Source organism: Pantherophis guttatus, chromosome 17 (assembly GCF_059756535.1).
Source record: "Pantherophis guttatus breed Tessera chromosome 17, ASM5975653v1, whole genome shotgun sequence".
Taxonomy (NCBI): domain Eukaryota; kingdom Metazoa; phylum Chordata; class Lepidosauria; order Squamata; family Colubridae; genus Pantherophis; species Pantherophis guttatus.
In genome coordinates, this window is record NC_142079.1 from 8,061,981 (window position 1) to 8,076,438 (window position 14,458).

The 14,458-nt window shown below is 43.3% G+C and overlaps 2 protein-coding genes across 9 annotated transcripts in view; both read left to right on the top strand.

Annotated features, from left to right (window-relative positions):
• Nucleotides 1-14,458, top strand: part of HIC2 (HIC ZBTB transcriptional repressor 2) — a 93,888-nt gene that overhangs the window by 45,981 nt on the left and 33,449 nt on the right. For 6 of the 8 annotated variants that reach the window (XM_087880209.1, XM_087880213.1, XM_034435774.3 and 3 more), the window contains exon 2: nucleotides 13,850-13,897. The exons of the other annotated variants lie outside the window; for them this stretch is intronic. The gene's annotated coding sequence lies outside the window, so the exon portion shown is untranslated. The remainder of the gene's footprint in view (nucleotides 1-13,849; nucleotides 13,898-14,458) is intronic. 8 annotated transcript variants of the gene reach the window in all.
• The window catches only part of UBE2L3 (ubiquitin conjugating enzyme E2 L3), a 164,121-nt gene that overhangs the window by 41,857 nt on the left and 107,806 nt on the right, over nucleotides 1-14,458 (top strand). Inside the window, exon 2 of the mRNA XM_087880219.1 lies at nucleotides 13,850-13,897. Coding sequence (XP_087736345.1) covers nucleotides 13,850-13,897 — 48 coding nt within the window. The remainder of the gene's footprint in view (nucleotides 1-13,849; nucleotides 13,898-14,458) is intronic.

Genomic DNA, 14,458 nt, shown 5'->3' on the forward strand with positions numbered 1-14,458 from the left:
ATTGTTCTCACGGTCAGAAAATTTCTCCTTATTTCCAGGTTGAATCTCTCCTTGTTCAGTTTCCATCCGTTATTCCTTGTCTGGCCTTCAGGTGCTTTGGAAAACAGCTTGACCCCCTTCCTCCTCTCTGTGGCAGCCCCTCAAATATTGGACCACTGCTGTCATGTCTTCCCTGGTCCTTCTCTTCACTAGACTAGCCATGCCCAGTTCCTGCAACCGTTCATGTTTTAGCCTCCAGATCTTGGATCATCTTCGATAGATTCAATTTAACAGAGTTGGAAGGGACCTTGTAGGTCATTTAGTCCAACCCCCCGTCCAAGCAGGAGACCCTACACCATTTCTGACAAATGGCCGTCCAATCCCTTCTTGAAAGCCTCCAGTGATGAAGCTCCCCCAGCTTCCGAAGGCAACTTCTCTGTTCCATTGGTTGATTGCTCTCACTGTCAGAAAATTTCTCCTTATTTCCAGGTTGTTCAGTTCCATCCATTATTCCTTGTCTGGCTTTCATACCTTTTGAAGTGACCCGTAATTACTTGGTTGTAGGGACCTCCCTAAAGACAGATCCTAAACACGACTTGCGACCGCAGTTAAGCCCAAACTTTTTGTTGTTATAAGTGAGTTTTGACCCGTTTTAGTCCTTTCTTGCCACCGTTGTTAAGCAAATCACTGCCGTTGTATAGCTAGTCACACGGTCGTTAAGTGAATCAAGTTTCCCTGTCGACTTCACTTCACAGAAGGTCGCCGAAAGGGATCACGTCAGGGGTGAAATGCTACTGGTTCGCCCCGGTTCAGGCGAATCAGTAGTGATAAAAACTACCTGTTTGGTCAAACCGGTAGTAAAAAAAAAAGCTACCGGTTCGCCCGAATTGGTATTTCCGATGATCAGCTGCGCCGCACGGTTTATATTCTAAATCGCGCAGCACAGCTGATCCGCCCCTTGTTGTTCTTACCTAGGGAAGTCTTCTTTTTCCGCACGAGTGTGCGTTTGGTGTGTGGTGTGTATGCGTGTCCATGGCGTGCTTTTGGCGTGCATATGCACCCAGCAAACCGGTGACAAACCAGTTCAGATTTCACCACTGCATCACGTGACCCCCTGGAGACTGCAGCCGTCATAAATGTGAATCATTTGTCAATCATCTGAATGTAAATCACATGACCATGTGGGAGATACTTTCATAAGCGTGGAAAAATAAATTTGAATAGTCATTAAACAAACTTGTAAATCGAGGATTGTTTTTTCTCATCTAGGGTGCATTTTACATTTCCTGGTATGTCTGTTTCTTTGTTGTCGTCGTCCCCGCCCCCAGCTAATGAAATGACAGCAGTAAGAAAAATATTTCATGCTTTTTTTTTTTTTTTGGTGCATGATCTATTATTTACAATGTGCAGAATATTGCACTTTTGGCAAACGGGCCATGGGAAAACGTCTCAAAAAATATTTGATAATAAGGTATCATTTTCTCCCTCAGATATGTTGTATTTTGCAGTGATTTCAGCGATTGTAACCGCCCTGTCCTGTTCGAATGGGTCTTTTGCAACGATGAGTTAGCTGCTGAAATGCTCTTTAAAATCATTACTGGTGCAAATAACTTGCCAAATGGAAACGATCCTTTTTAAATATCTGGAGGGAAAGGTGTGAAACGGGCATGGATTTTTTAAATAAACTTGGCACCTGTCGTGGCATGCTTTGAATTTGATTGGCGCTGGCAGGGGAAAAGATTGCCTGGCCAGGTAACAGGAAAAAAAACCTAATAATTTGAAACGGTGCCAGCTAGATGATTAGCATTAATTAGGTTGGCACCGAAGTTGAGTGGCAGAGAACAAATATTACATGGAGGAGATTTACATCTTGGTACTTGCGTTTTAGCGGTTCACAATTAGGTGAGGTAGAACTGCTTTCTCTGCCCGAAAGGCAGGGCAAAACTGTGCCATGCTGAAAAATCTAGGAAAAAGTAAGGTTGGCGTATCATTTCTTGCTAACCTTCAAAGGCCCAATAAACCTGCTACCATGAACCACATTATTGTAGGCCACCTCGGCAAGGGAATAAATCAGCCCAGTCAGATTGTTGGTGCTTTACATAACAACATAGATACTGCCCTACCATCGCGTTAGTCCTCTCAGCTACTCCATTAGTAGCTGGGTGGAACGCAGAGCTGAGGCCTGCCTTCTTTTCCATCAGGGTGATATTTTCCCCCCTCTATTTTTATTATTCCTAGCTTATTATTTCTAGCAGCGATCACTTAACGATGGCGGCGAGAAGGGCCGTTAAAATGGAGCCAAGCTCACTTAGCAACCGTCTCGCTGAGCAACATCGGAAATTTTGAGCTCAGTTGCGGTCGTAGGTCGAGGACTGCCTGTAGCACAGCCTTCAACATGGGAAGAAGCCATGCATCCCGATAAGTACATGTGTTAGCACAGCTGAGGAAGCAGCACAACGTTGGGGGCAAATTGTTTTGCAAACTTGATTGGCACTTTGGGAAGGGAGAGGCTGAGGCGGCTGGTTTCCCGGTCCAGTTCAGCTCGTTTTCTTGCTCTGTAAAATTTGGGCACAGCAGCTTTTAATTTTGTCCGCAAAAAAATCAGCTGGTTTCACAACTTGAGATGGGGTTTTGCTTTCGACAGAGTAGACGGGATACCTTCCAGATGTCTGGAGGAATATAATTGGGGAACTGCAACACCTCAAATTGTCTAGGAAGTTTGACTGCAGCTGGCCCAGCCTGGTTAAAAGGCTAGAGGATGGGGAAGGCTGGCGAAGACCAGTTGAAACCACATCCTTAGCAGAAGACAACTCGGTTGTCTTTTCCTCGGTTCCTTTCTGTTCCCTTCTGGCCTTCTGTTCATTGCTGCCGTCGTTCTGTTTGTCCGGTGCCCGTTTTCTTGCATTTCTTCTTCGTTTTCAACCATTGCGAACTGCCGAGGGTCTGGAAGTCTCAAGCAACATACAAATTTAATAAATTTTAGTTGGTCAGCCAGATGTTTAGATTGGATGTGGCATTGTTATCCACCCGTCAAGCCCTTCCCGAGGACGTGGGACAGGCGGATGTGGATGTTTGATGGTATTAAAGGTCTCGTCGCAGGATGTAAGCTGTTCCCAGTAAAAGCTGCCTTTTGAAATTGACTGATGGAGATTTTTGTCAATGCCAATATTAATGGTTCATTGCAGTCATCCAGATTCTCAGACTGAATTTGGCATTTTTCTTCACCTATCCAGTCCTTCCCAAGGATCTGAGATGGATAGATGTGAATGTTTAGTGTTAAAGGTCTGGTCACAGGATGTAAGCTGTTCCCAGTAAAAGCTGCCATTTGCAATTGACTGATGGGGATTTTGTCAGTGCCAATATTGTGGTTCACTGCAGTCATCCAGATGTTTAGACTGGATTTAGCATTCCTCCCACCCACCCAACCTATCCAGTCCTTTCCAAAGATCCGAGATAGGCAGATGTGAATGTTTGATGATATTAAAGATCTCGTCGCAGGATGTAAGCTGTTCCCAGTAAAGCTGCCTTTTGCAATTGACCGATGGGGATTTTGTCAACACCAATGGTGTTCCAGTGGTTCTCCAGATGTTTTGGGACTGCACCAAAGGCACCTATTACCACTGGTCCTCTTATTACTATCATCTATCAAAACCCGTGGTATTGCTCTTTGACCCTCACTTTGGAACGAATAATAATGTACTGAAATATTTTAGAAGCTGTGTTTGTCAAAATTGGCAAATTTAAGACACATGGATTTCAACTCCCAGAATTCCCCAGCCGGCACTCCCGTCTTAAAGTCCACAGGTCTGAAAGTTGCCAAGTTTGGGAAACACTATTTTTAGAGACACCTGTTTTTTTTTTTTTAAGGCGTTTAGATCTGTTTTTGAATGCTGTCGTTACCAAAAGGTGCATTAAAGAAAGAAAAAAAACAACCCACAAATATTTAAATTGTTTTGAAACTGTTTGAACACTCCCTTGGTGGATCAAGGAATCGAGAGGGATTCAGTTTAGCCAATGGACTAATCTTGCCCTGGCAACAAGACAGGCGCCGAGTTTCCCAAAAGCAAAGGCAACCAGAGGAAAATTACGAACTGTTTTTTAAAAAATTTGTGTGTGGGGGGGTCTCTGCATAAGTGCTTTAAACGTATAGTATTTTTGGATTTCAAGTTTTAAAAAAACTTCTGAGCAAGCAGGGTTGTGCATGGGGCACACCTCTCTGCAAACTCCAGCTAAACCCAACTTTGCAGAGTTGCAAAAAAAAAACAGCTGTGTAACCCCTGGGAGGAAAAAAAAAACTTTAAAGGCGTTTCTGCAAAGTTGCTCCCTGCCTCTCAATTTCCATTTGCTAAAGCAAGACGATTGTTCCTGATTTTTTTGCCGTTTTTCACATTTACGACCGTCGTTGGCTCATATTTATGACGGTTGCAGTGTCCCACCAGGATCATGTGATTCTCTTTTATGACCGTCCGACGAACAAAATCAACGAGGAAGTCAGATTCACTTAACAACCCTCTTGCTAACGTAACAACGGCAGGGATTCACTGAACGACGGTGCCAAGGAAGGTCGTTAAATGGGGCAAAACTCACTTAACAGCTGTCTTGTTTAGCCACAAAATGTTTGGCTCAATTTGTGATCTTAAGACGAGAACCACCAAAGTGTATTTCTTAATTTTATTCCCCATTTTACTCTTTTTTTGGGGGGGGGTAAATCTTCCAGTAATGTGTAACGTTTCTTGACTTCCGTCCCCTTTCAAAATGCACGTCTGTTTTTATTTGCAAAACTTCTGTTCCTCTGTTTTCTTTTCAAACGGAGCCGCTCTCTCCTTTTAAAACCCCAAATCCGACTTTTTTTTTCTTCTCAGTTTCCCCCAAATCCGTTGGGTTCTTCAGTAATCCTCAACCTTGATTTCATTCCCTTATTTTAATTGCTTCAGATAAGCAGGTTAGGATTTTGTTTCCTTGATTCCCCATCGTTGTTCTTCTCTTTCTTTCAAGTATTTTTTTATTATTTATTGATTTGATTTGATTTGTATACCGCCCTTCTCCAGCAGGACTCAGGGCGGTGAACAGCCGAGACAAAACAGAGCATACAAAATTTAAAAAACAATTTAAAAGGTAATTAATTGATTTAAAAGGTAATTTTAGTCTGAGTTGCTCTACAGCAGAGCACATCCAAAAAGCTTTTGATGGGAGGGATTGTTGCGTTGTTGAAGGTGGTGCCAAAAATAGAATTAAGTGATAATTAAAGTCTGTTCTTTGGGTTGTTGGCATGTCAAGGGTTAACCGCTTTCACGTAGCCTAGCATTAAATTCCTTTTTTCCCTGCGAAAGTCTGGCTTAGCAAGTTAAAGCAATTTATTTTGTGCTTTGTAATTCTTTTGAAACAGTAGTTGCTCCATTCTGTGCTATTTCCCCCTATAATCTACTGTATTTTACTATTCGCTCTATGTCTTCCTTTTTTTTTCTCTTTCCTTTTCCAAAATGTATACAATTCTTTTGATTTCTCATTGTGCCTTTCCTTCATGTAAATATTCTCTGCGGGTGGATTCTAAGTTCTAAATATGGTATTTTATAACTGATTTCACATAAAAGCTGCATCTGGCTCATTTAGTGTCCGAAATCGCTAAGAATCTGTTTTTCGTGCCTTTTTCATTTGTCAGGAAGTAACCCCCGTTTATCGTTTCGTCTTTTTTTTTATTTTGTGTACCAGGCTACTGTTTTTTTCAGGGATACGAAATATATTTCCTTCTCATCCTCATGATTCACTAAAGGTTTTCAGATTTTGCTCTGAGAATTTTAGAGAGAATTTTAAGGAAGAGAATCAGTGTCTATTCCAAATTTCAAGAGCAAACATATGCTCATTTTTTAAAAATGTTTTAACCGAGATATTGGTGGGGTGAAATTATTTTGTTCTGCTTGACCCAACCTTGGAACTAAGGAGAAATTTCCAGACAGTGACAACAATTAACCAGTGGAACAGCTTGCCACCAGAAGTGGTGGGTGCTTCATCACTAGAGGTTTTTAAGAAGATATTGGGCAGCCGTTTGGCTAAAATGGTATAGGGTTTCCTGCCTGAGCAGAGAGGGTTGGACTAGAAGACCTCCCAGGTCCCTTCCGACTCTGTCATTCATGATTTGGTGGAAGAGAATTAAGACTTGTTTGAATTATTCTGTATTTGATGCTAACCTCCAAAATTAATATTTATAATACACGGATCTATAGTTATAGCTTGCGGCAAGAAAGGTCGTAAAACGGAGCGAAATTCACTTAGCAATCGTCTTTGCTTAAGAACATGTTGCACTTGATTGTGGATGTAAATCGAGGACTACCTGTATATTAAAAATAGGAATAGATTAATGTGCCACGATCAGTGTTCCCTTTCGTGGTGCGTCGAGAAAATTTTCTCTGGCCTGGATTAAAGTTTCTTCAGCTCCCTTTGAAGTGGGGAAAAAGAAGAAGAAGAAGAAGGGGGAAAAAAATTCTGCTTTTACTGGAAGGTTTTATATTCCAGAGTCAGGGAGGCATTAGTTAAAACCGCCTGGCAGGAGACTGAATTGCAAAATCGTGTCTCGAGATTGACCAACGTTAAACCAACGTCCTGTTGAGACTTGCCAATCCGTAGGACTGTCTAAAGATTAACATCTAGGACTCTGGTTTGGCTTCATCTTCTTCCTCCTCTTCCTCGTTTCCTCCCAATCCGGGGGCTTGAAATGGGATGGCAAAACCAGTGGTGGGTTGCTACCGGTTTGCCCCGGTTCGGGCGAATTGGTAGCGGCGGCGGGAGATTCTGCCCATTCGCCCGGACGTCATCAAATACGCTCTGCGCATCGCGAGCGAAGCGGTAACAAAGGTAAGCGAAACCCATCACTGGGTAAGACACCCCCCCTCCCAGAGACTGCTCCCCCCCCTCTTCTCCTTCCAACTTCAGTACAGGTAGTCCTCGACTTACAACAGTTCATTTAGCGACCCAAGTTACAACGGCACTGAAAAAAAGTGACTTGGGACGACCAATTTGTCTTGCAACTTCCAACCTTTGTAGCATTCCCTATGATCATGTGAACAAAATTCAGATGCTTGGTTCATACTTACGACCGTTACTGTGTCCCCCAAGGACCTTGCAAACCTTTTGACACGCAAAATCTGTGGGGTTCACTTAACAACTGACTTCTCAGCTGCAATGATTCACAAAACAACCGGGGCAAGAAAGGTGGTAAAATGCGGCAAAACTCACTTAACAAATGTTTCACTTAGCAACAGAAATTTTGGATTTTTTTCTGCCCATTTTTTTCAGCTTTTTTCACCCTGTTTTCAAGGCTTTTTTTGACCCACTTTTGAGGCTTTTTTTTCAGTCTGTTTCCGAGGCTTTTTCAGGCCGTTTTTTTCTGAAAAAAATTGGCCAACCCCCCCTCAAAACGGGCCGAAAAAAGCCTCAAAAGTGGGTCAAAAAAGTCTTGAAAACAGGCTGAAAAAAGTCTCAAATATGGGCTGAAAAAGCCTCAAAAACAGGCCCAAAAAAGGCAGGAAAAAGGCAGGAAAAAGCCTCGAAAACAGGCTGAAAAAAGTCCCGAAAATGGACCCAAAAAAGGCCTGAAAAAAGGCAGAAAAAAGCCCCGAAAATGGCCGAAAAAAGGCTCGAAAACGGGATGTGCGGAGGAAAAAAAAAAAAACGGCGGGTCGGCGGGGTTTCGGCAATATTCGATCTATATGACACACAGACATTTTCACCCCTTTTTGGGAGACAAAAAAAGTGCCTCTTATAGTCCATATATATATATATATATATCAGTACCCACCCTGGGAGAACGCAAAAGAGTCATGCAGTGTGTTGCAAGCTTTATGAAACACGCTCTGTCTTATCTCTCCCAGCTGCGTCCTCTCCTAGCCCCCCCACCACCACCTCCCCACCGCCCTCCCCAGACGTGGCTGGTTTTGTCTCAACTACATCCTTCCAAACCAGTTTTCTGAAGAGGGTTTAAGATGGGCAACAGAGACAGATAATGCAATCCAGCAAAAATGCACCGTGGCGGTTTCATGTCTCTCTTCCCCCACCCCTCCTCTTTCCTTCAAAGAGACTTCTGCAGTCTCGGTCTGCCACCTAGATTGGTGGTAGTGTATTTTTAGATTTTATTTTAATTTTTTCCCTTCCTCCTGTAGTCGACTCTTCTTCTCTCTGCATTGGCAGGACAAATGCCCGCCAAAAAAAAAAAAAAAAATTCAGATGGCTACGGCCTGGAGTTGAACAGATTGCGAAAGATTGCTAGCTAAAAAAATGAAATAAAAGAGAGTTTTTATTATCTTTTTTTGATTCTTGGGGTTATCGACGGCGAAGAAACTGTTGAGTGCTTTTATTATCTTTTTTAAAATTATTCTTGGGGTCATCGACGGCGAAGAAGCTGTTGAGTGCTTTTATTATCTTTTTTTTTATTCTTGGGGTCACCGGCGAAGAAGCTGTTGAGTGCTTATCTTGTTTAATCAGGCTGGCATCTTACCAACCAGCCAAGATATTTAAGAACGCACACAAATTAGAGGGGAAAATGGTTGTTGCTTATCTCAACCTTTTGTCGATCGATTGGTGATTAGATTAGAATTAGAATTCTTTATATTGGCCAAGGGTGATTGGACACATGAGGAATTGGTCTCTAGTTCATAAGCTCTCAGTGTACATGCAAGCAACAAATGATAAATCATGATGATAATATTTACTGAGCGTTTTTATTTGTTCTGGTTTCTGGTCTAAGACTGTAATAGATTGAGTGATACAATAGAATAGAAATGCTCAGTAAATATGATGATCATGATTTATCATTTGTTGCTTGCATGCACACTGAGAGTTTATGCACCAAAGACAAATTCCTTGTGTGTCCAATCACACTTGGCCAATAAAGAATTCTAATTCTATTGTATCACTCACTCACTCACTCAATCTATTACAGTCTTAGATCAGAAACCAGAACAAATAAAAATGCTCAGTAAATATGATGATCATGATTTATCATTTGTTGCTTGCATGCACACAGAGTTTATGCACCAAAGACAAATTCCTTGTGTGTCCAATCACACTTGGCTAATAAAGAATTCTAATTCTATTCTATTGTATCACTCAATCTATTACAGTCTTAGATCAGAAACCAGAACAAATAAAAATGCTCAGTAAATATGATGATCATGATTTATCATTTGTTGCTTGCATGCACACTGAGAGTTTATGCACCAAAGACAAATTCCTTGTGTGTCCAATCACACTTGGCCAATAAAGAATTCTAATTCTATTGTATCACTCACTCACTCACTCAATCTATTACAGTCTTAGATCAGAAACCAGAACAAATAAAAATGCTCAGTAAATATGATGATCATGATTTATCATTTGTTGCTTGCATGCACACAGAGTTTATGCACCAAAGACAAATTCCTTGTGTGTCCAATCACACTTGGCTAATAAAGAATTCTAATTTTATTTGTTCTGGTTTCTGATCTAAGACTGTAATAGATTGAGTGAGTGAGTGAGTGATACAATAGAATTAGAATTCTTTATTGGCCAAGTGTGATTGGACACACAAGGAATTTGTCTTCGGTGCATAAACTCTCAGTGTACATGCAAGCAACAAATGATAAATCATAATCATATTTACTGAGCGTTTTTATTTGTTCTGGTCTCTGGTCTAAGACTGTAATAAATAGATTGAGTGAGTGAGTGATCATAATACAATAGAATAGAATTGGAATAGAATTCTTTATTGGCCAAGTGTGATTGGACACACAAGGAATTTGTCTTTGGTGCAAAAGCGCTCAGTGTACATGGAGCAACAAATGATAACTCATGATCATAATAGTTACTGAGCGTTTTTATTCATTCTGGTCTCTGGTCTAAGACTGTAATAAATTGATTGAGTGAGTGATCATAATACAATAGAATTAGAATAGAATTCTTTATTGGCCAAGTGTGATTGGACACACAAGGAATTTGTCTTCGGTGCATAAACTCTCAGTGTGCATGCAAGCAACAAATGATAAATCATGATCATCATATTTACTGAGCATTTTTATTTGTTCTGGTCTCTGGTCTAAGACTGTAATAAATTGATTGAGTCAGTGAGTGATCATGATACAATAGAATAGAATTAGAATCGGATTCTTTATTGGCCAAGCGTGCATGCATGCACCAGGCAGCTGATTTTTGGCCCTTCTGGGAAGAGCCCGAAAATCAGCTGGCTGATGTGCATTGGAGCTGAGCTAGGGCAACACTTGAGTGCCCACAGATACGGCTCCATGTGCCACCTGTGGCACGCATGCCACAGGTTCGCCATCACGGCCCTATGCCATTTCAGACAAATTTGTGGTCCTGCATTGGAGAACGATGCCATGAAGTTATTAACGGGAGAGGAAAACGTGCTGGGGATAAAAACGGAGAAACCTAGTTTGCATTGAGCGAAATCTCTGTAGGAAACCTGGCAATCGTTTCGCCCCGTAGCTTCACCGTTCTAATTATGGAGCGTACATACCAGATGCCGGCAATCTTTTGAGATGTAGTCATCTTTAAAAAAAAAAAAAAAAAAACAGCTTCATCAGCAGGAACCCTGTGAGATCACCAAATTCTGCGTTTAGCTTGAAATCTCGCAAAGGTCTCGGCAGATCGAATTGCTGTGGAATCTGTTTTGGCCGTATCAGTTGGTTTCTGTTTTTGCGGAATGGATAGACCAGTGTTTCAGCAATGGATGGAGAAGGGAATGGGAATGAGAATGGGAACAGAATAGGAGAATGGAATGGAATATGTGGAATGGGATGGGATGGGATGGGATGGGATGGAATGGAATGGAATGGAATGGAATGGAATGGAATATATAGAGTTAGAAGGGACCTTGGAGGTCTTCTAGTCTAACCCCCTGCACTTCGGTGCTCTGAGCTTGGTTGTTTTCTTGCAGCCAGTTCATGATCCAGCTGGATAACATCATCAGTGCTAGAAGGGAGAGGAAGGAAGGAAGGAAGGAAGGAAGGGAGCAAGGAAGGAAGGAAGGAAGGAAGGAAGGACGGGCTGTGAAGACCTTGGTGCTCTGAGCTTGGTTGTTTTCTTGCAGACGTTTTATGACCCAGCTAGGTAACATCATCAATGCTATTATTGATAAAGAAGAATATTTGAAGCTCAGGGTTGAAATGAGGGTCCTTGGTGCTCTCTGAGCTTGGTTTCTTTCTTGCAAACGTTTCATGACCCAACTAAGTTACATCATCAGTGCTAGAAGGGAGAGGAAGGAAGGAAGGAAGGAGGGAGAAAAGAGACAGGAAGGAAGGAAGGAGGGAGAAAAGAGACAGGAAGGAAGGAGGGAGAAAAGAGACAGGAAGGAAGGAGGGAGAAAAGAGACAGGAAGGAAGGAAGGAGGGAGGAAAGATGGGAAGGACAAGCCAGGAAGGAAGGAAGGAAGGACAGAAGGAAGGAAGGAAGGACAGGACAGGACAGGACAGGAGGAAGGAAGGAAGGAAGGAAGGAAGGAAGGAAGGAAGGAAGGAAGGAAGGAAGGAAGGAAGGAAGGACTGACTGTGAGGACCTTGGTGCTCTGAGTTTGATTGGTTTTTTTTTGCAGATGTTTCATTATCCAACTAGATAACATCATCAATGCTCGAAGGGAGTGGGGTTTGCGGAGTGGAGGAGGAAGAGAAGGAACAGGAAAAGGACTATGGGGTCCTTGGTGCTCTCTGAGTTTGATTGTTTTCTTGGCAGACGTTTCATTACCAAACTAGGCAACATCATCAGTGCTAAAAAGGGAGCAAGATTTGCTCTCTGCTTGTATACCGAAGCAAGTCCCACTCCCTTCTGGCATACTGATGATGTTACCTAGTTTGGGCTAATGAAACATCTGCAAGGAAAACAACCCAAGATCCCAGAAGCATCCAAGATCCCCTCGGATGCAATTATGGTTGCAGTCTACATCTGGAGCATGTATGCGTTAATTGTAGGGCTCCGTTTACCACTGGAGGCTCAGCGAAACCGGGTTTCAACATGCTTGCTTTGCAAACAGTTGTGGTGTTTGTCAAGGATTAGAAACCTTCTCGGCCTCGGTTTCACTGGGTTGGGTCCCGGAGGCAGATGCCTCTTTCTACAAACTCAGTTTGTCTTTAGATCTGCCCAGCCGGTTTTCGTGCAACTTTCGCAGCTTTAAAAGGGTCTCTCTTTCCCATTTCAAACCAATCATTTAAACTGAGTTGAATTTGACTCTCATTTTTTTGGAAAAAAAGTCCCGACAATCCTTGGCTTGTATGTTCTTAACTTTATATGGGTTTATAAGGGACGCGGTGGCTCGGCGACTAAGACGCTGAGCTTGTCGATCGAAAAGGTCGGCAGTTCAGCGGTTCGAATCCCTAGCGCCGCGTAACGGGGGTGAGCTCCCGTGACTTGTCCCAGCTCCTGCCAACCTAGCAGTTCGAAAGCAGGAAAAAAATGCAAGTAGAAAAACAGGGACCACCTTTGGCGGGAAGGGAACAGTGTTCCGTGCGCCTTTGGCGTTGAGTCATGCCGGCCACATGACCACGGAGACGTCTTCGGACAGCGCTGGCTCTTCGGCTTTGAAACGGAGATGAGCACCGCCCCCTAGAGTCGGGAACGACTAGCACATATGTGCGAGGGGAATCTTTACCTTTTAGTCATAGATTAGTAATCATAGATAAGTAATGTCTAATCATAATCACAATAAGTAATGGCTAATTATAGATCAATGGGACATGCTGGCTCAGTGGCTAAGACGAAAAGTCGACAGTTCAGCTGTTCGAATCCCTGGTGCCGCGTAACAGGGTGAGCTCCTGTGACTTGTCCCAGCTTCTGCCAACCTAGCAGTTCGAAAGCAAGTAAAAAAAAAATGCAAGTAGAAAAATAGGGACCACTTTGGTGGGAAGGGAACAGCGTTCCGTGGGCCTTTGGCGTTGAGTCATGCCGGCCACATGACCACGGAGACGCCTTCGGACAGCGCTGGCTCTTCGGCTTTGAAACGGAGATGAGCACCGCCCCCTAGAGTCGGGAACGACTAGCACGTATGTGCGAGGGGAACCTTTGCCTTTACCTTTATATGGTGGTAGGCAAGACAAGAAGCAATGGGTGGAAGCAAAGCTAGGAATAGGGAACCAACTTAGGAACCAACCTAGGAATAAGGAGAAATGTCCTGACAGTGAGAACAATTAATCAGTCTTCAGAAGTTGTGGGTGCTCCATCACTGGAGTCTTTCAAGAAGAGGCTTTGTCTGGCATGGTGTAGGGCAGAGGTCTTCAAACTTGGCAGCTTTAAGACTTGTGGACTTCAACTCCCAGAATTCTATGCTGGCTGGAGACTTCTGGGAGTTGAAGTCCACAAGTCTTAAAGCTGCCAAGTTTGAAGACCTCTGGTGTAGGGTCTCCTGCTTGAGCAGGGGGTTGGACTAGAAGACCTCCGAGGTCCCTTCCAACGACGTTATATTCTGCATTCTCTTCTAGTACTGGCAATCGTCAACTGAGCACTGCGATTGGAACCAGAACTTCCATCACTAAGTTAGACGGTTGTTAAGGGAGTCACACGCGTTTTACGACCTGTTTTGCTCTGATCGCTAAGCCCAGTCGTGGCAGTTGTTAAGTGAATCCAGCTTCCCCCATTCTCCTCCTCCTCCTCCTCCTCCTCCTCCTCCAAGCTGAAGAAGCTTCTTGGATGAGAAGCGAAAGGTCTTCAAAGAAAAACCAGAATGTCCAGTCGGAAGGTGCTTGGAAAAAAAAACAACCATGTTCTGGATAACTGAGAATCCCCATCGACCTTAGAAGAGTCGAAAATCCAGGGCCATTAATCCATGATGAAATACATTGATTTTTGTTTGGTTGTTGACCCAACTGAAACATCTCCTTGTCTTTCTTTTCTTCCATAGATAATGTTAGATGTTGCCCCCGGGCGAATTCCCATGTTGGTAGCTGAGGTAAGAGAAGAGACCTTAGTTTATTTTCTATCACTGCTTATAAAAAGATCCTTAGACACGTATAAGGGTTACTCAAGCTACTTCCCTCGCTACACATTTCGGTAACTCCCTCAGAGAAATTGAGGTTCAGACTCCAGTGGGATTACCAAGATCATGGTTCCTTCCTTCCTTCCTTCCTTCCTTCCTTCCTTCCTTCCTTCCTTCCTTCCTTCCTTCCTTCCTTCCTTCCTGGCATTTCCTTCCCCCCATCTTCCTTCCTTCCCTCCTTCCTGTCTGTCTCTTTTCTCCCTCCTCTTATTTCTTCCTTCCTTGGTCTTCCTTCCCCCATCTTCCTTCCTTCCTTCCTTCCCTTCCCTTCCCTTCCCTTCCCTTCCCTTCCCTTCCCTTCCCTTCCCTTCCCTTCCCTTCCCTTCCCTTCCCTTCCCTTCCCTTCCTTCCTTCCTTCCTGGCTCTTTCCAGGCTCTTCCTCCCCCCATCTTCCTTCCTTCCTTCCTTCCTTCCTTCCTTCCTTCCTTCCTTCCTTCCTTCCTTCCTTCCTTCCTTCCTTCCTTCCTTCCTTCC